Source organism: Aquarana catesbeiana, linkage group LG13 (assembly GCF_042186555.1).
Source record: "Aquarana catesbeiana isolate 2022-GZ linkage group LG13, ASM4218655v1, whole genome shotgun sequence".
NCBI classification, from domain to species: domain Eukaryota; kingdom Metazoa; phylum Chordata; class Amphibia; order Anura; family Ranidae; genus Aquarana; species Aquarana catesbeiana.
Window position 1 is genome coordinate 13,661,559 of NC_133336.1, and position 27,525 is coordinate 13,689,083.

General features: G+C 43.0%; 1 protein-coding gene across 1 annotated transcript in view; it reads right to left on the reverse strand.

The window, feature by feature from the left end:
• Window positions 1-21,980: 21,980 nt before the first annotated feature.
• Window positions 21,981-27,525, reverse strand: part of LOC141117398 (tyrosinase-like) — a 35,255-nt gene continuing 29,710 nt past the window's right edge. Inside the window, exon 5 of the mRNA XM_073610248.1 lies at window positions 21,981-22,295. Within this exon, the coding sequence (XP_073466349.1) occupies window positions 22,115-22,295 (181 nt within the window). The 3' untranslated portion in view covers window positions 21,981-22,114. The remainder of the gene's footprint in view (window positions 22,296-27,525) is intronic.

Genomic DNA, 27,525 nt, shown 5'->3' on the forward strand with positions numbered 1-27,525 from the left:
CATGATAAACAGACCTCCTGCTGCTTCTGAAAGCGATCCAGTGGCTAATTAGCTGTTTGGACCGCTTTCATGAGAAAGAGAATTGGCGGGGAAAAAAAGCTTCAGCCAAAAACCCGGTAAACAACCTACAAACCTCAATGTGTGTGTGTGTGTGTGTGTGTGTGTGTGTGTGTATATATATATATATATATATATATATATATATATATATAAAAATTTTGTACTGTAAATACATTTATATAGTGTATTTTCTTTTTTCTTCTTCTTATTATTTTTTTTGTAGACGTCTAGATCTCAGACCAGGAAGAGGAACCTTTGAGGAGTAACAAGGGACAAAAGGATTTGGTTCCAATATATTGGTATGACCATACGTTGCCCCAGGATAGCAACAAAACGTAGAATAAATGGGGAGGGGGGGCTAGAAAAGAAGTAACTATCATTGTGTGCCATGCATTAACTGTAGTGAAAACATTCATGTGGTATTGCTACATTACACATTACATAATGTGATGTCATCTGCAGCCCCCCCGGGATATGGTGAGGGTGGAGGTTTCAGCAGCCAGCCGTGACGGCAAGTCAGGTCACAGCAATTTCTCAATTACTGCTAATTATAACCTGATGATTCCTATGGTTGGGTCACAGGTGGAGAACCTGTTTTCCAGCTGTAATAGTCAATAGACATGTAGAGAAACACACTATATTGTCAAAAGTATTGGGACACCTGCCTTTACGCCTACATGAACTTTAATGGCATCCCAGTCTTTAGTCCGTAGGGACCAATATTGAGTTCATCCCAAAGGTGTTCTATCGGGTTGAGATCAGGACTCTGTGCAGGCCAGTCATGTTCCTCCACCCCAAACTCGCTCATCCATGTCTTTATGGACCTTGCTTTGTGCACTGGTCCAAATAATTTGGTGGAGGGGGGATTATGGTGTGGGGTTATTTTTCAGGGGTTGGGTTTGGCCCTTTAGTTCCAGTGAAGGGAACTCTTAAGGCGTCAGCATACCAAGACATTTTGGGACAATTTCATGCTCCCAACTTTTTGGGAACAGTTTGGGGACGGCCCCTTCCTGTCCCAACATGACTGAGCACCAGTGTACAAAGCAAGGTCCATAAAAACATGGATGAGCGAGTTTGGGGTGGAGAAACATGACTGGCCTGCACAGAGTCCTGACCTCAACCTGATAGAACACCTTTGGGGTGAATTAGAGCAGAAGAACTTGACTGACTGGTCAGGCACTGATGTTGGACGAGAAAGCCTGGCTTGCAATCTCCACTCTAATTCATCCCAAGGGTGTTCTATCGGGTTGAGGTCAGGACTCTGTGCAGGCCAGTCAAGTTCCTCCACCCCAAACTCGCTCATCCGCTTCTTTATGGACCTTGCTTTGTGCACTGGTCCAAATCATTTGGTGGAGGGGAGGATTATGGATCTTTATACATCAAGACCACGCATTGTTTGCACGAAATGGTCATACTATATTGTTCTGGAAATTTCATGGATAGGCAACTCCTATCCTCATAATGAATAGTGGTTCAAAATGAATAATAACTACTGCAGTAGGGAACAGACACAAAAAGATACACTCAGCATCTTTCCAAAATAACTGTTCTGATTTGTTTGATGCAATTGAAGGTTTTTATACACATGATTATGTAGGTATTACATTAATGTTACAATTGTACGTTTATGGTAACAAGGGGCGTAACATAGGCAGGCTAATTCTAATCAGGACTCGAAAGAATGCAACATGTACTGAAAACATTATTAGTGCCGTGTGCACAGTGAGGGCCGTGTGCAATACATACAAAATACAATACAATTATATACAGAACTTACAAATTTCCTTTACTTATATGTTAACAATGTTGCTATAAATATGTCTTGTTGATACATATTCTTTTAAATGAATATATTTTTGTACAAACAAAACTTGTGGTTTTTAAACATACTGTATGGATGTGTTACACTTTTTTTGGCATGTTTAAAATCCCCTTTTCCCATTACCTCTTCTATTTGAGGAGATGTGGGGACTTACCTTCTAATTATATGTAGCAAAATGCAGCTTGGACTAAATTTATGAAGAAAGATTATTTATTTGCAAAATGTTATAACAGAAACAAAGAAAACAAGTTTTTTTTTTTAAATTCTGTCTGTTTATTTAGCAAAAAAATAAAAAAAAAAACCCAGTGGTGATTAAATACCCCCCAAAAGAAAGCTATTAGTGTGAAAGAAAATGATAAAAATGTCATATGCGCAATTGTCTTTCAAAGTGTGACAGAGCTGAAAGCTGAAAATTGGCCTGGGCAGGAAGGGGGTGCAAGTGCCCGGTACTGAAGTAGTTAATGACCGCTGACAAATGTCATAACTACTTCTGGACTGCCGCACGCCGATGTACGTCCCTACTTTGGTGATGGATATCGTTGTTACGGCAGCAGCTAGCTGCTATAGCCCCGGTATCCCCGTGTTCGGCCGGCGGTCCGGTAGAAGATAAAAGTGGTCTCTGCGGCGGATTCGCCGTGAGATCACTTTTATCGGCGGCGGGAGAGGGCACCCCCCCTCCCGCCGCGATCCGGTGCCGCCCGCCGCTTACCGGAACCGTCTGCAGCGGTGGAGGCGATCGCGTCTGTCCCCTGGGCTGACATGGAGATGAGTGAGGGGAAGATGGCCCCCACCCGTCTCCATGACGCTGCAGGGTGGAAGCGACGTCAAAACGTCACTTCCACCCATAGCTCCTAAAGGGCCATTTTATTTTTTTTATTTTTTTAAATGACAATATTTTTTTTTTTATTGCATTTTAGTGTAAATATGAGATGTGAGGTCTTTTTGACCCCAGATCTCATATTTAAGAGGACCTGTCATGTTTTTTTTCTATATCAAGGGATGTTTACATTCCTTGTAATAGGAATAAAAGTGACACATTTTTTTTTTAAACAGTGTAAAAATAAAAAGTAAAAGGTAAAATAATGAAAAAGAAAAACGGTGTTCAAACCACACATGCGAGGTATCGCCGCGATTGGTAGAGCAAGAGCAATAATTCTATCCCTAGACCTTCTCTGTAACGCAAAACATGCAACCGCTAGAATTTTTTAAATGTCGCCTATGGAGATTTTTAAGGGTAAAAGTTTGTCGCCATTCCACGAATTTTGAAGCGTGACATGTTGGGTATCAATTTAGTCGGCATAACATTATCTGTCACAATATAAAAAAAAATGGGCTAACTTTACTGTTGTCTTATTTTTTAATTCAAAAAAGTGTATTTTTTTTTTTTTTAAAGTGCGCTTGTGAGACATCTGCGCAAATACATTGTGACAGAAAGTATTGCAACGACCGCCATTTTATTCTCTAGGATGTTAGAAAAAAAATGTATAATGTTTGGGGGTTCTAAGTAATTTTCTAGAAAAAACAAAACTGCTTTTAACTCCAAGGGGAATTTCTTCTCTTTGGTATGATATCAACTTACTTATGTTTCCAGTACAGGAATCAAAGGAAATCTCCCCCAAAGAGACACAGATGGAAAACAGAAACTGTCAGAGGTTCACACCATTTCCTATTTAATGAAAGAACATCAAGAACAAAAAAAAATGACTTTAGATATACTTTATTTTTTAAAAAAGTTTTGCCATAATGAAGTTGTTTTAGAATCCGATTCAGAAAAGAAGATTTTATTTCCTTCCCATGTGTGCAATGTGGCTGACATCACAAGGAAGAACATATTGGTTAAGAAACCCAATGTGTAGCAATTCAGAAGGAAATCCGTATGTACAATGCAATGTCATAGACATTATCACATACTAGGTCACCTATATCACACTATATCCTGGTTCGGGAAATATTTTCATCTGAATCATTATTCCACAGCATTTATTTTGTTTTTCAATAGAGTAAGGCTGAGGGCCTCTTTTAATACTATTTCTGTCTGTGTCCCCATATGTGAGATTTTTCATTACTTCCTATATATTTGATAGGTGCCAGGAAAAAGTGTCCAGGCACTCAGGGTCAGGTTCCCAAAGCTCTTTAATTTGGTGCTAAAAAAAAATAAAAAAATAATAAAACTAAATAAATAAATAAACAAAAAAATCTACCGGAAGAGAATGAAAACGTTAATACAACTACAACTTTTATGAATAGACCCCTTAGGGTTATTAAGGATCTAAAAAGCTTTTTTTAAGTTGTGTTTTTATTTTCACATAAAAAATATTTAATAAAAGAAAGCTACAATAGTAGTTTTTATTTGTAAATTCACATAACCCTAAATACAGTGTTAAAAAAAAAAAGAAAATGACAATAAATCTAAATGTAGGTTAAAAGTGGGAAATTTGATTCAAATCTTTCTTATCAAAAATTCCCAAATAATTGTCCATATAAATAATAAACAACTGTGCAAATAAAGTGCAAATCTTTCTTATCGTCAATTGATTGGAGAATTTCTCTTTACCTCTTTCTCTGAGGGAACTCTAAAATTTCGGACCCCCCCCTCCCCCCCTTTTTTTTTTCTTTCTTGGTGACAGTGGTTGCCACGATAAACAGACCGACTGCTGCTTCTGAAAGCGATCCAGCGGCTAATTAGCCGTTTGGACTACTTTCATGAGAAAGCGTATCGGCGGAGAAAAAAAGCTTCAGCTATAACCCCGATAAACCACTTACAAGCCTCAATGTGTATATGTGTATATGTATATATATATATATATATATATATATATATATATATATATATATATATATATATAATGTGTATGTGTGTGTATATGTATGTGTGTGTATATATATATATATATATATATATATATATATATATATATATATATATATATATATATATATATATATATTTTTATATATATATATATATATATATATATTAATATAAAATTTTAGTACTGTAAATACATTTCTATTGTGTATTTTTTCTTTTTTTAATTATTATTTCGTGGACGTCTACATCTCAGACCAGGAAGAGGGACTTTTTGAGAAGTAACAAGGGACAAATGGATTTGGTTCCAATATATTGGGAAGTAAATTTATCCTTACATTGCCCCCGGATAGCAAGAAAACTTGGAATTAATGTGGGGGGTTAGAAAAGAAGTAACTGTCAGGAAAGGTTCCACCTGCTGGTGGCGCTTTGGCTTGTAGTACTGGTGTCCACCAGCGGGTGTCTCCTGGCAGTCTGGAACTGTCAGGAAAGGTTTCACCTGCTGGTGGCACTGTCTGATCCTTGGGCCGCAGTACTGGCGTCCACTAGCGGGTGTTTCCTGAGCTTGAATGCAGGAGATGTGTATTAATACCCGGCAAGCACACACACACTCGCCTTGGTATTTTCCTTGAGCCCTGACCTGTACCTGCGATCCTCTGTTCCTGAAACCGGAAACCTGTACCTGTACCCTGTCACCTTTACCTTTGCCTCTCCCTCTCCTGTTTGCTCCCTGCCCCCATCTGTTGATCTCCCGTTGATGACCCTGGCCTGGCTACGTTTACCAGGTATTCTCCTTTTATTGTATATACCTGTCTGATTGTTGTTATTTGTGGGTCTCTGTCTGATAGTTGGTTTGTTGTGCACTGTGTTATATTGGAGGTGTTGGATCTATATTCACTTACTTTAAATAAATTACATTATCTCACTTTCCATACGTTTGGGTTTCCTCTGTTGTTGTCCACGCAGTTCTGGTCACAGCTGATTTATGACAGTAACTATCATTGTGTGCCATGCGTTCACTATAATGAAAACATTCATGTGGTATTGCTACAATGCACAATCGTAATGTGATGTCACCTGTAAAGCATCCATGCGGCACCCCGGGGTATTATGAGGGTGGAGGTGTAAGCAGCCAGCCGTAAGAGCAAATTAGGTCACAGCAATTCCTCAATTACTGCTAATTATAACCTGATGGATACTGTGGTTGGGTCACAGGTGGAGAACCTGTTATCAAGCTTAATAGTTATGTAAAGAAATACACTATATTGTCAAAAGTATTGGGACACCTGCCTTTACACCCACTTTAATGACATTCCAGTCTTTAGTCCGTAGGGTTCAATATTAAATTGGCCCTCCCTTTGCAGCTATAACAGCTTCAACTCTTCTGGGAAGGCTGTCCACAAGGTTTGGGAGTGTGTCTATGGGAATGTTTGACCATTCTTCCAGAAGCCCATTTGTGAGGTCAGGCACTGATGTTGGACGAGAAGGCCTGGCTTGCAGTCTCCGCTCTAATTCATCCCAAAGGTGTTCTATCGGGTAGAGGTCAGGACTCTGTCAGGCCAGTCAAGTTCCTCCACCGCAAAATCGCTCATATATGTCTTTATGGACCTTGCTTTGTGCACTGGTCCAAATCATTTGGTGGAGGGGGGATTATGGTGTGGGGGTTATTTTTCAGGGGTTGGACTTGGCCCCCTAGTTCCAGTGAAGGGAACTCTTAAGGCGTCAGCATACCAAGACATTTTGGACAATTATATGCTCCCAACTTTGTGGGAACAGTTTGGGGATGGGCCCTTTCCTGATCCAACCCCAGATAGCAAGCAATTGTGCTGCAAGTTTGAAAATTATTTGTTAACCTATTGCTAAACTTGCCAGGCTTCACAAGTTTGTTGCACAATTGCAACTTACAATTGCAATTGCAACAAATTGTATGACTCCAGTTTAACGTTCTTTGCAAACATTTTGCAAGTCTGCTGCAAGTTCTGGTTTAGTTACTGTATGTTGTGCAATAGTCATCCAACCACAGGGGGTCACTGTGGCTGAATTTTCATGCTGTAGACTTGCAGAGCTCTTGCTGTAGACTAACTACTACAACTTTGCTCTTGCTGGAGACTTACCACACACATTTTCTACAAATTAGAAAAGTTGTGCTTCAAGTGCTCTGCAAGTGTACAACTTTCCAGTGAAAATGTGCAGCAAGTTAACAGACTTACAATTCAACACTGCCACAAATTTGTGGCAAGTTATCCTTGCTATCTGGGACATGACTGTGTACCAGTGCACAAAGCAAGGTCTTTTTTTCCCAAAAAATATGTAGCAGAATACATATTGGCCTAAATTTACGAAGAAATTCGATTTTTTTTTTTCTATTTTTTATTGGATATGTTTTATAGCAGAAAGTAAAAAAAATTTTTTTTTCAAAATTGTCTGTCTTTACTGTAAAGCCCTGCTCATCTGCCTCACCACTGTAACCCCATCTACATCTGCCCCACCAGTGTAACCCCCTCTACATCTGCCCCACCACTGTACCACCCTGCTCATCTGCCCAACCACTGTACCACCCTGCTCATCTGCCCTACCACTGTACCCCCTTTCTCATCTGCCCCACCAATGTACCCCCTTTCTCATCTGCCCTACCACTGTAACACCCTGCACATCTGCCACACCACTGTAACCCCCTGCTCATCTGCCACACCACTGTAACCCCCTGCTCATCTGCCCCACCACTGTAACCCCCTGCACATCTGCCACACCACTGTAACCCCCTGCTCATCTGCCCCATCAATGTAACCCCCTGCTCATCTGCCCCATCACTGTAACCCCCTGCTCATCTGCCCTACCAATGTAACCCCCTGCTCATCTGCCCCACCACTGTACCACCCTGCTCATCTGCCCCACCACTGTACCACCCTGCTCATCTGCCCCACCAATGTACCCTCTTTCTCATCTGCCCCACCAATGTAGCTCCTGAACTTCTGCCCCACATCTGCAACACCCTGCTCATCTGTCCCACCAATGTACCTCCTTTCTCCTCTTCCCCAACACTGAACCCCCCTCCTCATCTCTTCCACCACTGTACCTCCCTGCACATCTGCCCCATTGCTGTACCCTCTTCTCATCTATGATATGAGTGATATGCGGAGTCGTGAAAGGAATCAGAGATGAGACGCATCTACCTGTCCCGGCACACTCATTCTGCTGATCCACCTCTCGCATCCAGCCCACGTGCTTGTATGTGATGTATGTGATGTATGGGATGTAAGTGATGTATGGGATGTAAGTGATGTATGGGATGTATGGGATGTATGGGATGTATGAGATGCATGGGATGTATGGGATGTATGGGATGTATGGGATGTATGGGATGTATGGGATGTATGAGATGTATGGGATGTATGAGATGTATGGGATGTATGGGACGTATGAGATGTATGAGATGTATGAGATGTATGGGATGTATGGGATGTATGGGACGTATGCAGTGGCGTCTCCAGCTTTCATATGGGGGGACAGGGACAAAAATAGGGGGGCAATATAAAATGCAAATATATATTTTATCTATCCTGGGGCCCTTTACCCCTTTACTACAATCCCACAATGGCCCTTTCACATGTTCTGCAGTGAGCTCCCTTCCTACTGTATTGCCCCCCCCCCCCCCCAGGGTGACAGAGAACAAGAGATATATGTCACCAGCATACCAAGAAAATATAAGGGTCCAAAGCAGTGGGAGAACTATCAGGGTTGCAAAGGTTGTCTTGCCACCGGGCCCTGGTGTTCTGCCACTGTGGGGTTCCCCAGCCACCTCTTGCTGTCCCGCCCCTGCTATTGACAGCGATGGGTTGGCATCACTTGGAATTTACAGGCTCGGTCTCCTGTCCTAAGTACGGGAGAAATCAGTTTGTTTTTTCAGTAACTGAGAGTCCTGGTGGAGTCCATCCTGCAACTTGCTCTTCTCCCTGCCAATGAGGATGCAGGGGAAGGAGCAGATCGGGCGGCCGTGGTTGTGTGAGCGCTTGCATTATGCAGTGTCAGCGAGCAGAGGGAGGGGGGAGGAATCACCTGCAGGAGCTGACTGGGGACGTTCTCCCTCTCAATAGAGACTGTGTTACCCCAGCGGTGGCCCGAGTAAGATGCAGCACATCCGATATGAATACAAACAAAAAGAAATTGCCTTTTTGTAAAAAAAAAAAAATAAAAAAAAAAAACAATTTTTTTTGGGGGGGCACATGGTGGGGCCCAGCATAATGTTGGGGGGGTCAGGGCCCCCTCTGCCCCCCCCCCCCAGGGTCGCCATTGGACGTATGTGATGTCACATACAAGCATATGGAATGGATGCGCAATGATGAGCTCAGGTCAGGGGCATTTTCTGAAAGCAGTGGGCCTTTGTGCAGGATCATAAGTTGGGCCCCCGCAGCTGAGAAAAAGTGTGGCGCTCTGCGCCACAGGAAAAGTTGGGTGTGATTTTCATTGTGCTGAATACTGGCTGTATCTTAAAGGGACACAGAGTGCCGGGGTTCAGTAGTAAGTGACACAAAGGTCCAGGAATAATTTCCCAGAAGCTCAACAGTAATTCCACAAACTGTCACCTGATTGGGGTTTTCTCAATCACAGTAAAATCCCTTCTTTCTGAGATTGGTAGTGGCCACCAATCGAGCCATCTTCCTCCAGGTGGTGGGTGGGGCTAGCAGGACTGTGATTGGCCTTAGCAGTGGCCAATGACAGTCCTCCTCCTTCTGGAAACAGGGACCCCCCCCCCCCAGCAGAACTGCATCAAATCTCTTCCCCATCAAATAAGCAGACGATTGCAGCTACAGCAAAGTTAGAGAACCAAACAATTTTTCCCATCTTTTACAATGTGTGTGTGTGTGGGGGGGGGGGGGGCGCAGTGCCTCACCCTCAGTGTAGGTGAGATGTGGGGAATTCTGAAATTGGAATGCATTCGTTTCTCACTGACACTTCCTTGCACTGCTCTGCTGATGGGGAGGGAGTCGAGTGCCGGCAAAAGAGGCTTCCAGTGCTGCTTGCGGAACCAGTGCCGGGGGTTGGCAACCCCTGTTGTAGACCCTCCACTAAAAGGATCCAATCCTTACTTTCTATCGTGCTGGGAATCATTACTCGTTATGCCATTGCAATATCCAAGTAAGCTTTTGCTTTACAGTGCCACCTGCAGCCAGCTGTTTTATAGTTCTTTATTTGGCTGCTGATCTTTATTTTTATATACAGATTGTTGGTATTTTTTGCTTTATCTATTGTTATTTTTAAAATCCAAAGCAGAATGTGTGGCTTGTGAAATGATGTGTTTCTTTTCCTTGTAAGTGCTAATGAAAACCTTTATATTTACAGACATCTCCATAGCCGCAAGGTGTGGTTATCATTGTTATGTTATGACATCAGGAGGATAATGTAAGATGGAAACTAAGGACTTGCTGAAACTAACAACAGAGCGAGCAAAGACAGTTTGTAATTTAGCCAGGGAAAGGTTTTTGTTTCATGAAACATTAAATATGTAGTGTAGCGCTATGTGTATAAATAATAAAGGGTATGAAAACAGTGAGTTAGGCTTGAGCCTTCTCTCAATGGCCAGCAAATAAACAAAAAATACTTCAAAATTGAATAAAAGTGACTCAATACAGTCAAAAGTGCACTATATGTTACAAAATGACATGTAAAATATAATGATTACAATAAACCAGTGAAAAGTGGTGAACAAAACCAAATTATAAATAGATAAAAAATCAACCGAAAGAGTCCATAAATGTTAGAAAAAATGTGCCTAATAAAAATCAAAAACCACCACCAAAAGTCTCTGAGGGTTAACTGGTGAAAACAGCAATGGAAAGCTTCTGGTAGATGAAAAAGTAGAGCACCAAATGAAATGGGATGTCTAAATATATGACAGGACCGTCACCAGAGCATCTGAGGAGACTTACCGGAAACAGGGGACTTGAAAAGACATACGTCTTACAAGTCTCAGAAAACTTATTTAGCCGCCAGGGCTGGCAAGATGGATCATCGGGTATCCACAACTACAAAATGGGGGGGAAGGGAAGATCTTGTCACAGCTTCAACCGTCCAGATGATTCAACAGGCCAACCGGATGTTTTTTTAAAAACCATGGGAGAAATAAAGCTCACATGGCATGATATCATTTTAAAAAACATGCATTTATTAAAATAATAAAAAAGGGACACTCACATGATATAAGATCGTAAACAGCTCAAATTGTATCAAACGCGGTGATCATAGGGGGTCCACCCAACATGTTTCGGCTAACGATGAAGGCTCGTTAGCCGAAACATGTTGGGTGGACCCCCTATGATCACCGCGTTTGATAAAATTTGAGCTGTTTACGATCTTATATCATGTGAGTGTTCCCTTTTTTATTTTAATAAATGCATTAAATACATTAAACTAGAGAATATATATTGTAAAGTCACGTTAACAAAAAAAAAATGCTTTCTGAGTGAGTAAATCAATGGGCAGCGCTGCTGAAGTGCCGGCAAAGCGGCGCTTTGCTGGCACATTTAACCCTTTTTTTGCCCATAAAAATGCCCTGCTAGTGGCCAAAAAGGGCTGCAAAAAGGACGCCCCAGTGTGCAAGTAGCCTAATAATACAACAGTGTTGGGTAAAACGCCTGAAAAACACCCAACAAGCAAAATCCCGTTCATTTCAGTGGCACCTGTTCACATCTGAGCGTTTTGTCACCTGAAGCAAAAGGCCTGTAAAATGCCCTAAGCTCAAAAAAGAACATGAGATTCTTTGGGGCAGATCACAGGTGTTTTTCTGCCTTTTACATTGGTGACCTGAACAAAATCGTGGTAAAAAAATGCTGGAAAAAACACGGTAAAAACGCGCTACTTTGAAACGCTGATGTGTGAATGCAGCCTAATGCCCACACGATCCGAAAATCGGACGACAGATCGTCCGTCTTTTTTCGCTTACTAGTCGCAAGTAAAAATTGAATAGGTTACTAAAGTCACGAAAATTCTCATACAACAGAAAAAAAAAATCGGAAGTGATGTCATGTGTTGTAGGGTATTTGTATTGTATTTTCGGACGACAACTATACTGATTAAACGAAAATCGTACGATCTGGTATTGTACGAGGAAAATTTTCGCGCTTGTCCGATCGAATAATATCGAATGAACTGTTGTGATCGGCTCTCGAAAGCTCTGTACTAGCGACCCGATTATTGTATGATCGCGTCTAAAAGAGGTATTTTTCGTCCAATTTTCGGATCGTGTGTAGGGGCCATAAGCGTAGATGTTGCTAGGAAAAGAAGAAAAAATACCATTATTGCTTGTGAAGAAAGGTTGGATATTAAGCCTAATATCCCTATACATTTACAAAAGATTCCCTTATGCCGCGTACACATCACCTGGACTTTATGGCATACTTGGTCCGGCGTACCGGATTTTGACGGACAATTCGATCGTGTGTGGGCTCCAGCGGACTTTTTTTTCTCAAATGCTTGACGGACTTAGATTTGAAACATGTTTCAAATCTGTCCGACGGACTCGAGTCCGGTTGAAAAGTCCGCTTGTCTGTATGCTAGTCCGATGGACATAAACCGACGCTAGGGCAGCTATTGGCTACTGGCTATGAACTTCCTTGTTTTAGTCCGGTCGTACGTCATCACGTACGAATCTGTCGGACTTTGGTTGATCGTGTGTAGGCAAGTCCGTTCATTCAGAAAGTCCGTCGTAAAGTCCGTCGGGCAAAGTCTGACGTAAAGTCCGATCGTGTGTACGCGGCATTAGGATTGGGAGCTGAACTAGAAGTTTGGTAATGAGATTTTGGTAAAGAAAATGTACAAATTATAAATGCTTAGTGCGAAGTTACTGAGAGATTAGGCAACTATGATCAAAATAAAGTTTTACAAGTAATACATGCACGTTCTTGAAGAAGTTGTTAAGGTTTTGGTGGGAAAGTTTTTTTTGGATACAGTCCTAAAGTGACTGCCTTTATGGCTTTACTTCACTCAATTGGTTTATTGCATATTTATTACTGTTTTTATGTGCTTATGATAATTATACGTTGCAAAGTTGCGGTGGGTGGGGGAAGTTCTGAGGCACGATGTGCCTAGGTAAAGCGTTCTGTTCTGGGGCCCTCTGGTTCCACTTGGGTCCAGAGGATAAGAGGAACTGAAGGTTTTGCTTCAGTTCATTACTGGATCCAATCTGGGATTGGGCTCCTTAATGTTTTGTAGAATCCTGCTGCAATATTGGGTCTGAGAAAGATGTTTAATTGACTATATATGTCTAGTAATTAAAAAAAAACGGCTATGAAACATTTTTATTTCCGCATGCTTATAGACTTATGTTTGAATTTTTTTAAAAGGGAACGAATATTATTGTTAACCCCTCAAGGTTTATGTAGTGCCCTTCTCCTGTTGATCAGGCGCTTGTATGTAAATTTAGGGGGATATCTGTTCTGTATGTAGTTAAGATTTAATCTGTGGCTAAACTACCGTAGCTTCTGTTCCAGCATTGGCTTTCCTGCGTGTAGTTTCACATTGTTGTCTGTAGGTGTCATTGTCACCACAGGCCAGTGTTGAAAAGCAACAGGCTGAAATGTATTGAGTGCTCTTCTTTCTCAGAGGTAACCCGGTATTTTCGGGAACACCGTGCATTTCTCCTTAGGATAAAAGTGGTCTCCACGGCAGATTCGCTGCAAGATCACTTTTATCGGCAGCAGGAGAGGTCCCGTGGTAGCGGCGGAGACGATCGCGCCCTCTCCCATGCTTGGCTGGCTGCCGACTGAGGGGAAGATGCCCCCCCCCCCCCCCCGCTCGGCTCCATATCATTGCAGGGCGGAAGCAACGTAAAATGTCACTTCTGCCCATATTATTAAAGGAGAATTTTTTTTTTCAACTATTTTAATTTTTTTTTAATTTTATTGCATTTTAGTGTAAATATGAGATCTGAGGTCTTTTTGACCCCAGATCTCATATTTAAGAGGTCCTGTCATGCTTTACATTCCTTGTACAAGGAATCAAAGTGACCCAAATTTCAAAAAAACTGTGTCAAAATAAAAAACTAAAAGAAAAAAAATTTTCTTTTAAAGCGCCCTGTCCCGACGAGCTCACGCGCAGAAGCGAACGCATACGTGAGCATATGAAAGCGGTGTTCAAACCACACATGTGAGGTATCGCCGCAATCGTTAGAGCGATAGCAATAATTCTAGTGCTAGATCTCCTCTGTAACTCAAAACTGGTAACCTGTAGAAATTTTTAAACATCGCCTATGGAGATTTTTAAGGGTAAAAGTTTGTCGCCATTCCACGAGCGGGCGTAATTTTGAAGAGGGACATGTTGGGTATCAATTTACTCGGCATAACATTATCTTTCACAATATAAAAAAAAATGGGCTAACTTTACTGTTGTCTTATTTTTTAATTAAAAAAAGTATATTTAAAAAAAAAAAAAAAAAGAGCGCTTGTTAAAAGGGGTTAAAAGCACCCGTGTTGCGGCTCTTCGAAAGCGCTGCCCATTCATTTCAATGGGCCGGAGTGTTTTGGGAGCGGTATATACACCAGTCCCAAACTGCACCGAAAGGTGCTGCTTGTAGAACTTTTCATTAGGTCCCGCCAGCGCACCTCCCCAGTGTGAAAAGGCACACCGAAATGAATGGGAGGCGGTTTTCAGGGGTTATTTAGAGGCTATTTCTAGTGCTAAAACGCCTGAAAACTGCCTCAGTGTGAAAGAGGTCTAAGTTTAAACACCACCTCTTCACTAGACAATGCGCCCCGCTACTGCTCTGATTGAAAAAGACTGCCACTCCTCTGAAAAGCAATCCACACACAGATTTCTTTTCAGAGGCAATTGACAGGCAGCGGGGAGGCGATATGCTGCCTTCTCACCACCTGTATTAAAACCCTAAATGCTGCAGCACAGGCCCTTTTATTTGAATGGGTTACATTTAGTAGTAGTGGGTTGTAATTCTCGAGAGTAGGTGCATAAATTATGGCAGGCTTGTAGGGGCCCCAGTGCATTACTTTTCCCAGGGTCCCATGATGCTATTAAGATGGCCCTGGATGTTTGGCTGGGATAGTTTAAAGCCCAGCAACCAGAAGAAGAAAGCTGCCAATAGCCGACGCCTTCCCATCCATCCACTGTGTTCCTAAGAAGTTTATTAGGAAAAAGCTAAGAGGCATAACTGTGTGTAAACCTATGCCATGCATCTGCCTAATGCTCCGCTTCCCCTCCTCATATCACAACTTCCTCCCGACCCAAGCTCTGTGTTGATAGGAGAGAGGAGGACGAGGGGAACCCCCAGGTCAGATACGATTACAATGCAATTGGAGACCCTTATTGGGCACTGGTGAGACTGCATTGATGGGCACTGATCAGGCTGCATTGTGGGCACTGATGAGGCTGCACTGATGGGCACTGGTGAGGCTGCATTGATGGGCAATGATGAGGCTGTACTTGGTACCGCCTTTTAATATACAGAGAGGAAGAGGTGAAGCCTAAAGAGGAAGGGGTGTGGTTTACAGATAACAGGGCGGGTCTTAAATGGGAAAAGGTGTGGCATTGACATGAAGGGGTGGGTCATATTTAAATTAGGGGGGTGCATGAACTTAGTCAGGCCTAGGGCAGCACAAAACCTAAATACACCACTGACAAGCGATTTCACTTCGGCTGCATCCTGCTCTCTACACGCTGATGGAACTGTCATCATTTTTTATTTGTAAAAAATGTTGAAAACCATTTATCAATTTCCTTCAACTTCACAATTATGTGCCACTTTGGGGGTCATTTACTATAGCAGGAATATGCGATCGCGCGGTACGTGATAATATTGCCCAATTAAGCCACTTAAGACTTCAACTGGGCAGACATGCAAATGGAAAATCGCGCTATTGCCGGCGAACATGTCTGTCAAATCAGCATTTACAGGAATAGTTGAAGTCAATGGGGCTCGAACCTGCAAAATCAAAAGTCCTCATTGAAGGCTTGTATGCAAGTTATTTGCCATAAAAAAGTGTATGGGGACCTGGGCCCTGCCCTGGGGGGACATGCATCAATGCAGAAAAAAGTTTTTACAACAATCGTTTTTAAAGGAGCAGTGATTTTAATGATGCTTAATGTGAAACAATAAAAATGAAAAATTCATTTAAATATCGTGCCTGGGGGGTTTCCTTAGTCTGCCTGTAAAGTGGCGTATCTGTCTGATGTCTAGAACAGTGCCACAGCAATAATGACATTTCTAAAGGAAAAAATGTCATTAAAACGTGCTCACGGCTGTAATGTATTGCCGGCAATGTAAATTAAAAAAAGATCCATTTGGGTCTGGTATGGATTTTGAGGGGAACCCCATGCCAAAATTTTGTTTAAAATTACGAGGGGTACCCCCAAAATCCATACCAAACCCTTATCTGAGCATGCAGCCTGGAGGTCAAGAAAAGGGGGGGATGAGCGACCACCCCCCCTCCTGAACCATACCAGACCACATGCCCTCAACATGGGGAGGGTGCTTTGGAGTCCCCACCAAAGCACCTTGTCCCCATGTTGATGGGGACAAGGGCCTCTTCCTGACAACCCTGGCAGGTGGTTGTCAGGGTCTGCGGCCAGATCCTGCCCCCTCCCCCTATGTGAATAAGTTTGGGGTACATCGTACCCCTACCCATTCACCAAAAAAGTAGTGTAATGTGAAAAAAGACAATAGCCAGTTTTTGACAAGTCATTTATTAAAAATGTCTTCTTCTTCCCCCCACTACTTCCTCCTCCTTCCTCCGGTCTTCCTCCGGCTTCTCCTTCCCCGCTTCTTCCTCTGGTCTTCTCCTTCTTCCTTCAGTCTTCCTCCAGCTTCTTCTTCCCCCACTTCTTCTTCTCCCTCTGGTCTTCTTCTTTTTCCTCCGCTGCTGCTGCCGACCCGCTGAAGATGAAGAAACTAACCTCCTCTGATGATGCGATGGAGCGGATGATGTCATTCAGAGACCCCGCCCCTTGTGACTTCACCGCCTGGAGCATGATGGGTCAGTGCTGTGGGGTCAGTGCTGTAGGGTCAACATGGGGACAAGGTGCTTTGGGGGGGACCCCAAAGCACCTTCCTCATGTTGAGAGCATGTGGCCTGGTACGGTTCAGGAGAGGGGCACTCGCTCATCCCCTCCCCTTCCTGACCTGCCGAGCTGCAAGCAAGGGTCTGGTATGGATTTTGGGGAGGACCCCACGCCATTTTTTATTTTTATATTTTGGCATGGGGTTCCCCTTAAAATCCAGACCAGACCCGACACGCCTGGTATGGACTGGGGGGACCACACGCCATTTTTTATCTTCATTTTTGAATAGCTGGATTTTTGGAATTCCACACCATAATGTTATTGAATACTTACATACCATTCCATGCATTTGAAGAGTTAGAATTATGGAATTAACCAAACTGATGTGCATTGGCTAATTATTCTGCTGAGTACAATGTAAGTTTTCACTAGGTGATACCATCGGTGGGATTTTAACCCATGGCTTGAACCTTTAAAAGTAGCAGGTCATACCACTACGCTACGGAGCTGAGCACAATCATACGTAGAAAATAAAATTACTAATGTTTGATTCTTTTCATTTTATACAATAATGTTTTGCATTTGAGGTATTAATGTTATGGTAAAAACCTTGCTCATTTGGCATTGGCTATTAGGCATTTGTCTATTGTCAGCATATGCTGCTGATTAGGGGCCAGGAAGTCGGCTGCCATATCCTTAACAACTGATGAGTCATCAGCTGTCAGCGGGGACAAGGGCCTCTTCCTGACAACCCTAGCCAGTGGTTGTCGGGGTCTGCGGGTGGGGGGCTTATCAGAATCTGGTAGCCCCCTTTAACAAGGGGGCCCCCACACCAGCCCCCCCCCCATGTGAATGGGTGGGGTACAAAAAAAGTAGTGAAATGTAAAAAAATACAACAGCCAGTTTTTGACAAGTCCTTAATTGTAAAAAAGCTCTGAGCCGTCTTTTCCCTGAGCCGTCTTCTCCTGGTGCTGTCTCTCTTGCCACCATCTTCTGTCGCCATTGTCTCCTGCGGCCGTCTCTCCCACCACCGCCTACTTCTCCCGCTGCTGTGTTCTCTCACTGCTGTCTTCCTCCATTGTGTTGTAACCCGCTGTCTGGCGTCTCTTACATAGCCATGTGGCGTGGCCATCCGATGACGTCACCCAGAGAGCCCGCCCCTTTAAAAAAAGTTTTTAGCGGGGTAACAGGCGGCAAAGAAGACCACAGCAGGCGGGAGTGACAGCACCAGGGGAAGATGGCAGCAGGAGAGATGGCTCGGGGAGAAGACAGCTAGGTGTGACAGCGCAGGGAGAAGATGGTGACAGAAGATGGCGGCGAGAGAGACAGCACCAGGAAAAGATGGCAGCAGGAGAGACGGCTCGGGGAGAAGATGGCTCAGAGCTATTTTCCAATAAAGGACATGTCAAAAACTTGTATTTTTTTTTACATTTCATTGCTTTTTTTGGTGAATGGGTAGGGGTACGATGTACCCCTTACCCATTTACATAAGTGGGCAGGATCTGGGGGCCCCCTTGTTAAAGGGGGCTTCCAGATTCTGATAAGCCCCCCACCCACAGACCCCAACAACCACCGGCCCCCCTATCCTGACCTCCAGGCTGCAAGCTCAGATAAGGGTCTGGTATGGATTTTGGGGGGGACCTCAGGCCAATCTTTTTTATTTTAAATGACATTGCGTGCCCCTTAAAATCCATACCAGACCCAAAGGGCCTGGTATGGATGTTGGGGGGAGCCCCACACCAATTTTTTTGTAGACAATAGTTTTTGGGGTATTTTTTTCTTATTTTGGTGCTTAGATAGAATTCACATTTAGTTGACATATTTCATGGCTTACCTAGTCCTCAAAATAATTAGTAGAGCCCCTAATTTCAGCTTTGGAGCAGGGTTCTTTCCCCCCCAATTACACTTTCTACTCAAGGACTTGCACAACCAAATACTTTTGTATGCAACTAGATTTAATACAGATTTGAAGAAGAATTGTTTGCACTTATAAAATATGTATTTTGAGTTTGCAAAAATCAAACTTAAAGCAAAAAACAACTTTCTATTTCAACATTAGTATAAACATTTGGTACATTAATGTACTTGGGCCAAAAAAACAAACAAGAAGAAAAAAAAGGCATGGAAATGATGCTCCAGCATTTGACAATATAGTTAGAAGGGCCCTGGTCAAAAGAGCTTACAATCTACAAAGGTAAGACACTAAAAATTAGACAAATTGAACAAATCACATTAGAAATGCAGGGATACAAATCAAGCTAATAACAAGCATGACTAACCTTTTTTGTGATCAGAAGTCCTCGCCCCAAACCCCAAAAAAGTTACATGGCAGAATTATCATAAGCAAAAACAGAAACAATGAATACAAAAGCCAAAAAGACAGCGAACAAACTACATTGACACACACAGCAGGAATGAATTAGCATGAACCTTCCTTTTCATCTGAAGCATTGCATAGCAGTTGTAAGTCTAACATGTGAGATTTAAAAGCATTTATCAAACAGTCTCAGTGGGGTGTTGGTCAGGAACTATACACACCCAACAACCCCTCCAAACCATATCTATTTGTAATCCAATATACACACTGCAAAGAAAAATTCAGGCCTGTTCTTAGGCCAAACACCAGGCCTTACCAGTGCCCAGCAATGCAGCCTCACCAGTGCCCAGGAATACAACCTCACATGTGCCCAGGAATGCAGCCTCACCTGTGCCCAGGAATGCACCCCCCCCCACTGTAGTGTCCTCTGTCTCCTGCACCCCCACTGTAGTATCCTTTGTCCCCTGCACCCCCCACTGTAGTGTCTTCTGTCCCCTGCACCCCCCCACCTCAGTGTCTTCTGTCCCCTGCACCCCCCCCACTGTAGGGTCCTCTGTCCCCTGCACCCCCCCACTGTAGTGTCCTCTGTCCTACCATAGTGTCTTCGGTCCCCAACACCCCACCCCACCCCACTGTAGTGTCTTCTGTCCCCAGCACCCCACCCCACAAACACACACTGTGTAGGTCAGGGATCTCCAAACTACAGCCCTCCAGCTGTTGCAGAACTACATGTCCCATGAGGCATTGTAAAACTGACATTCACAGACATGACTAGGCATGATGGGAATTGTAGTTCCTGAACAACTGGAGGGCCATAGTTTTGAGACCCCTGGTGTAGGTACTCTCTTACCTTACATGGGTGTACAGCAAGCAGAGCATCAGAGATTGGCATCACAGGGCTGGATGGGGATGGGACTACTGAAGTTAACTTTTCACATTAACAGGCTGGTGATTGGTTGCTAGGATCACCCGGCAACCAATCACCTGCTGTTTAATGTAAAAAGTTAACGTCAGCAATTCCTGCCCCCATCCAGCCCTGTGATACTGTCCACTCGCCGATGTCCAATGAAGAGGACAGCGGCGGAAATGTCTGCGAGCCTGAGTGTCCACATTCAGCGATGGAGGGACAGGGGCCCATATTCAGCGGTGGCGGGCCGGGTGCCCGTATTCAGTGGTGGTGGGCCGGGTGCGGCCTGTGGGTTGCCGACCCCTGCTCTAGAGACTCTGGGCTATAGCCCCAGTAGCCACCCCCTAGCGACGCCACTGATACACATATCACATTTTTTTGGGCTCAAATTATGATAATTTGGAAATAACAAAAAAACACAAAATTGTGACTCATTTTTTAATTTGCATCAGCAATGGTATTGTTTGTGGTTTGTAAAGACACCTGTGTGAGTTTGGGTAAAGATTTTTGTGAGATGGACAACAACAAGTGAAAGTTACAGAGAAAAATATATTTTACCAAAACATGAATACATTCCACATTTTAGCATTTTTAAAAACAAAATAGATGATAAAGAAGCAACATTGTTGCAAGGATAATTTCTTTGAGAGAAAGATACATTAATCTCAACATGAATAGTATTTATTTGGGAAAGTTACAATTGTACCATTAGAATCAATAGATGAAACTTGCATTGGGCTACATAACTCTTATTTTCACTCCCAAAAACGCTTTTTAACCCAGCGCTAACAATATATTTACAATATATTACTACAAAGCCATGGAAGTTAAAATGAGAGTATTTTGCATGTCTGAGCATGCTCAGTTGTGCTGGTACCTGGTTGTAAAGAGATTTTATGGTTGTAAAGAGAATTTATCTCTTCTCAGACTTTTAAAGATATTTCAGTGTATATATAGCTTTTCCACACACTTTAACACCTTGCCGACCAGCCGCCGTCATTATACGGGGTTGGCTCCCCTGTGTGAATCGCCGTAGCTGTACGGCGGGCACTTTAAGGGCTTTAGGGGGCAACCCGCGATCGCTCCTCAGAGAGCCAGAATGGGGATCTGTCAATGTAAACAGACATCACCGCCATTACTAGTTAAAAAAAAAATTATAATAAAAATGGCATAAATAAATCCCCATATTTTGTAGATGCTATAACTTTTGCGCAAACCATTTGCGCAATATACACTTATTGCAATTTTTTTTTACCAAAAATATGTAGAAGAATATATATTGGCCTAAACTGATGAAGAAATGAGTTTTTTGGTGTTTTTTTTTTTTGGATAGTTATAGAAAAAAGTAAAAAAATATTATTTTTTTTAATTGTCGCTCTTTTTTTGTTTATAGCGCAAAAAATAAAAACTGCAGAGGTGATAAAATACCACCAAAAAAAATCTCTATTTGTGGGGGGAAAAAAAACTTCAATTTTGTTTGGGTACAGCGTCGCACAACCGCGGCATTGTCAGTTAAAGTGACGCAGTGCCGTATTGCAAAAAATGGCCTGGTCATTAAGGGGGTAAATCCTTTCCGGGGCTGAAGTGGTTAAAAGCAGATTATCTTTAAACAATATACCACATATTTCAGTACTATTTAGGTGATCATATCGTGCGCTAAACATTATTTCCATGTGCAATTCTCCAGGTCCTAACAAGAGTAAGGGTTTGGGCGCTATCTGTTGTCTGGGCACTAGAGGGAATTTGATTTTGGGAGTATTTGTTTGCCAGCGCTATTGTGAATTTCGTTTGGGCGCTAATTAGCACTATTTGTTTTTTTAGCGCTAATTACCGTGCAATTGCATATTCGCGCTATAGTAAATGACCCCCTTTGTGTTGGTTTATCACATAAAATCCCAATAAAATACATTAACGTTTTTCATTGTAACATGACAAAATGTGGAAAATTTCAAAGTCAACTAAGTAGCGATTCCAAATAAAGTCCGTATTGGTAGCTGGTAGGTTTCTTTTCATGGTTTTAATTCTTCAGAGTGTGTTATGATCTACAAAATTACACTGGATTTTTGGAGTGAGACGATTGGACAGATTAAAAATGAGAGCTTGTTGTGGTTCTGAGGTTGCACACTCGTTTTGAATCGGTTTTCCCATCACACAAGGAGCAGATCCCAGTCACATAAAACTTGCCTCAAAGACTCATTACAACCCTTTGTATTTAGAGTAGATGTATCCAAATCTGGTAGAGATGCGTAGGAGGTCTTTGTTCCTGTAACACGGGAAGTACGGAGTGGAGCACTCTTCAGGACCTTGGCCTGGCTGGTCATTTTTAGGGTACATCTCTGGAGTTGCCTTGTTTCTGAGAATCCATGCCTCGAAGATCCTACAAATATTGATGAATACGTGAAGATATGCAAAATCCAGACAAAAAACAATGAGGGCTGTACTGAAAGATACGCAAAAGTGGGCATAACTTTTTTATGAATTTACATAGGTCATTCAAATGTCACATGTTGGTAGAGTAACTCTTTTTATGAGCTCTTCTTTTTCATAAATGTAAATAATGTATTCCAAGAAGAAGCAAAGTGCCAGCATTGAAGTCTTGATGAAGGAGGGGTGCAGGCTGTCCGACATCCACAGAAGGCTACAGAATGTTTACGAAGATGACACCTTTGACAAGAGCAATGTCTACAGATGGATGCAGAAGATTAACCACTTGACCTCTGGGAGGTTTTACCCCTTTCATGACCAGGTCAAGAAAAGACACCAATCACTTATTCGCTGACATTAATGGGGAAGGGATTTATCATTGTTCTGAAATTTACATAGCTGACTTTTTTTTTATATTTATTTGATTTGTAGTATTCTTTATTAAAGAGGAAGTAAACTCTCCCACTCTGATGCTGCTTTTCATTTAGTCCATTATAATAAGTAATTATCAAACTATAGCCACTGTAACCCAGCCCAAATTGCTTATTACTTACTGTTTAAAGAAACTTTAAAAAACTTGTTTCCAGGGGTTAGGCAGCGCCATCCTAAGTATTGTTTTCTGAGTCCACAGTAGAGTGTATTTCCGCCCTTACATTGAGCACTTCCTGTACTGTTAACCAAGCCTCCTTCTCAATCCAACGTTTCTATGGCAACCCTGTTTAACATAGCTGACTTGTTTTATTTCATAGTATTTACTTGTGCCGATTATCTAGTGTTTGCCTGTGTCAGTCTTATCAGCTTCAGCTGATAAGGCTGCAGTAATCCTGTCCGATGCCCAAGTTTACACTGCATGTGATGTCACATGGTCACATGGGGTGTAGTATGAAGCGCTGAGTGATTATGCAGTCTCGTGGGATTTCAGAGTTGTGCTGTAGGAAGATCTGATAATAGACAGACAAGTACACAGAGTGTGCCGTAAATCAGGGGAGATCTGGGCATGCTCAGTGAAGTCATTCTAAAGAACAAAAAGGATTACAACAATACTAAGCAAGTAAGGAGATATCTACAAGCAGTGTTCATTCGGGTTTTTTATGCTGATTTACATGGGACAAAGTTGTCGGGGAGAGTTTACAACCACTTTAAAGCGGAGTTGTTTTTATACTTACCATAAATGCCCTGTTGCTATGTAGTCCTCGTAATCTGCCACTTCCTGGTCTGCGGAGCTCCTCGTGACTTCCTCCCTCGCCTCTGCTCCTGGGAAATATGACACATCATTTCCCAGGAGTCTGTGGGCAGTACTGTGATGTTGCCATAACAACGGGGCGGGACCTTCCTCTGTATCCGCCCGTTGTTATGGCAACTTTATAAACAATCGGCGCTACGGCCAGTAAATCGCGCATGCGCAAGTTCGAGAGGTGCATGCTGGTTACCCAGTGTGCACCTCTCCAAAGCTAATCCAAGAAGCAATCTGGATTGGGCTTCACATGCCCACAATCATGATGGCAACGGCCACAAACGGAGGAAGAGAATATTCCCGTAAGTAATTTATATTTTACATAAATCGATCATGATCTTTCTATACTCCTTTTTTATTTCATTAGTAATAATGCTCGAATCTTTAAAAAAAAAATAATGTTTTCGCCGGAACTCCGCTTTAAGCAATTACATTTTAGAAGGACTTTTTATGTTGGGCTTTGCTTTTATGTCATGCACACACTAGTCACTATATTTTGTTATATGCAGGGCTTTTTTTTCTCAGAAAATAGGTGCAGGAACTCACCCTCCCCAACTAAATCTCCACCCACAACCATGCCCAATCCCCACCCCCAACCACGCCCAATCCTCACCCCCAACCACGCCCAAACCCAAACCCCCAACCACTCCCAAAACCCCACCCCCAGACACACCTTCCTAAGAGGAGAGGAGTACAGTGGCGCCAAATAATTGTAATAAGTGAATGTGTAACACACCAGTGGCGGTGCGTCCATTAAGGGCACGCGGGCACCGCCCCCTCTCTCGAGAGTCCATATGGTTTGCTCTGCCTTTTTTTTTTCAGCCAATCAAGGAGCTATCAGAATTGTAGCTGGGGTCGGAGTTTCAGGTCTCCCCTGCTCCGTGCTACAATGTGAGAAGAGGCAGGGATGGAAGCTGCCTCCTAAATCCACACCGGCAACTTTATGGTTGCCGTGCTGGGACCCGAAGAACTCGAGGGCAGCAGCCCTGGGTGTGCAGTGCTAGGGTGTGTTGCATGACAAGGTCAGCGCAGAGGGGGCTGTCATAGGTGCCGGAACGGCGTTCCGCCAGAAAAAAAAACCCCTGGTTATATGTATGCTACAAGCACTTTGTAATTTTAAGAATTTCAGGTACAAGTATTGATTGATTGGATATTATTCAACCTGTGGATACACATTTCTAATCGTCTATGTTGTGTATCTGCACTTTATATATATCAGTTTAGAGGAATTCGCTTATTTATATCTCAATTTATGTTATCCTATATCCAAATATAGTTATCACCCTCCCAACTTTCCCGGTGATCGGATATCCATATTAGACGTGTGGCAATGAAGAGAAAAGGATATATATTGTAATACTGCTAATTTTATTTAATAAAAATACAAAATCATTACACTTACATCAAACTTCTATAATCGCGCCGAAAAGCGCCGCCTTGGCGTGCAAACAACCATCACTAGGTCTCCTCAGCTTAAAGGGGTTGTAAAGGTAATTTTTTTTTTTTTTTTAAATAACAAACATGTTATACTTACCTTCACTGTGCAGCTCGTTCTGCACAGAGTGGCCCCGAACCTGGTCTTCTGGGGTCCCTCGGCGGCTGTTTTAGCTCCTCCCCGCAAGCATTTACCACCTTAATGTAAGCTCCCTCGCATAGTGGTGAGTGCTTGCGGGCGCGCTCCCGTGATACAGCCGGCGGCTATAGCCGCTCGCTGTATCACTCGGCCCCGCCCCCCCGGCGCGCCGCGTCATCGGATGTGATTGACAGCAGCGCGAGCCAATGGCTGCGCTGCTTTCAATCCATCCACTGCAGCCAATCAGCGACCAGGCTGAGCTGCAATGAAGATGACGAGGACGAGCAGCGAAGATTCGAGGCGTCAGGTAAGTAAAACGGGGGGGCAGGGGGCGGCGGTACTGTCAAAAGTTTTTTCACCTTAATGCATAGAATGCATTAAGGTGAAAAAATTTTTACCTTTACAACCCCTTTAAGTTGTTTGCATGCCAAGGCGGAGTTTTTCTGCGCGATTTTAAAAGTTTGATGTAAGTGTAATGATTTGGGATTTTTATTAAATAAAATTAGCAGTATTACACTATATATCCTTTTCTCTTCATTGCCACACGTCTAATGTGGATATCCGATCACCGGGAAAGTTGGAAAGGTGATAACTATATTTGGATATAGGATATACCAGACGTCTCTAATATATCGGTGGAAGGAAGGTGATATTTCCACCCATATACTGATCACATCCAACAGACCTAGCCTTTGACGGGAGACATTCTAAATTTAATAACAGGCACATTTAAAGATTATTGCTGGTGAGTAGGGATGGGCCGAACACCCCCCTGTTCAGTTCGCATCCAGAACATGCAAACAGGCAAAAAATTTGTTCGAACACGCGAACACCGTTAAAGTCTATGGGACACGAACATGAAAAATCAAAAGTGCTAATTTTAGAGGTTAATATGCAAGTTATTGTCATGAAAAGTGTTTGGGGACCCGGGTCCTGCCCCAGGGGACATGTATCAATGGAAAAAAAAGTTTTAAAAACGGCCGTTTTTTCGGGAGTAGTGATTTTAATAATGCTTAAAGTGAAACAATAAAAGTGAAATATTCCTTTAAGTTTCGTACCCGGGGGTGCCTATAGTATGCCTGTAAAGTAGCGCATTTTTCCCGTGTTTATAACAGTCCGAGAGCAAAATGACATTTCTATAGGAAAAAAAAAGTAATTTAAAAGTACTAGTGCTAGTGCCGGATATTAATGAATTGTCGGTCCTGACAATACACATAAAAGTCATTGAAAATTAAAAAAAATAAAAATGCAGGGGGGGGGGGGGTCCCTCAAAATTCCCTTACCAGGCCCTTCAGGTCTGGTATGGATTTTAAGGGGAACTCCGTGCCAAAATTTTTTAAAAAATGGCGTGGGGTTCCCCCAAAAATCCACACTAGGCCCTTATCCGAGCACGCAACATGGAAGACCGCAGGTAAAGAGGGGACGAGAGAGTGCACCCCCCCTTCTGAACTGTACCAGGCCACATGCCCTCAACATGGGGAGGATGTCCCCATGTTGATGGGGACAAAGGCCTCATCCCCACAACCCTTACCGGTGGTTGTGGGTGTCTGCGGGCGGGGGGCTTATCGGAATCTGACGTGTACGGGTGATCCCGCCCCCCTCTGATGCAACGGGAATCCTGCATTGCATTAGAGGGGGGCGGGGTCACCCGTACACATCACTGGGAAACCCTGGCATTTCCTCTTGTCAGAGGGGGACGGGGTCATGTGATAAAGGACTTAATAAAGACCCCAAGCCATCTCCTGTGTTTTTTTTAACATTTTGACACTTTCTTTTTGTGAAATGGTAGGGGTACATTTGTACCCCATTACCATTTTACACAGGGGGGGCCGGGATTTGGGGGCCGCAGACCCCCACAACTACCGGGCAGGGGTGTTCTGCGGCTTTTCGAATTTGCCGCGAACACCCCAAATTGTTCGCTGTTCGGCGAGCGGGCGAACAGCCAATGTTCGACTTGAACTCATGTTCGACTCGAACAGATAGCCCATCCCTACTGGTGAGTGGGGAGCCAGAAGGGGAGCACGTAGTGTTACCAAGATCTACACCAACTGCATCATTTGCACAAGTTCAACACACCATATGACTTTATGGATGGACTTTAAATGATTGCACTTTATTTGTTTTCACTATAATTGCACTGAGCACTTTATATTGTTAAGCAATATCATGTCATTGATTATACTGATGTAGGCGCTTTATTATATACAATGGAACCTCGGATTCCGAGTAACGCAGCTAACGAGCGTTTCGCAATACGAGCACTGTATTTTTAAAAATCGTAACTCCGTTTGCGAGCGTTGTCTCGCAAAACGAGTATGATTCAGGCCAAACCATGTGCAGTATCGCGTTTGGCCTGAGGTGGAGGGTGCCGGAGGT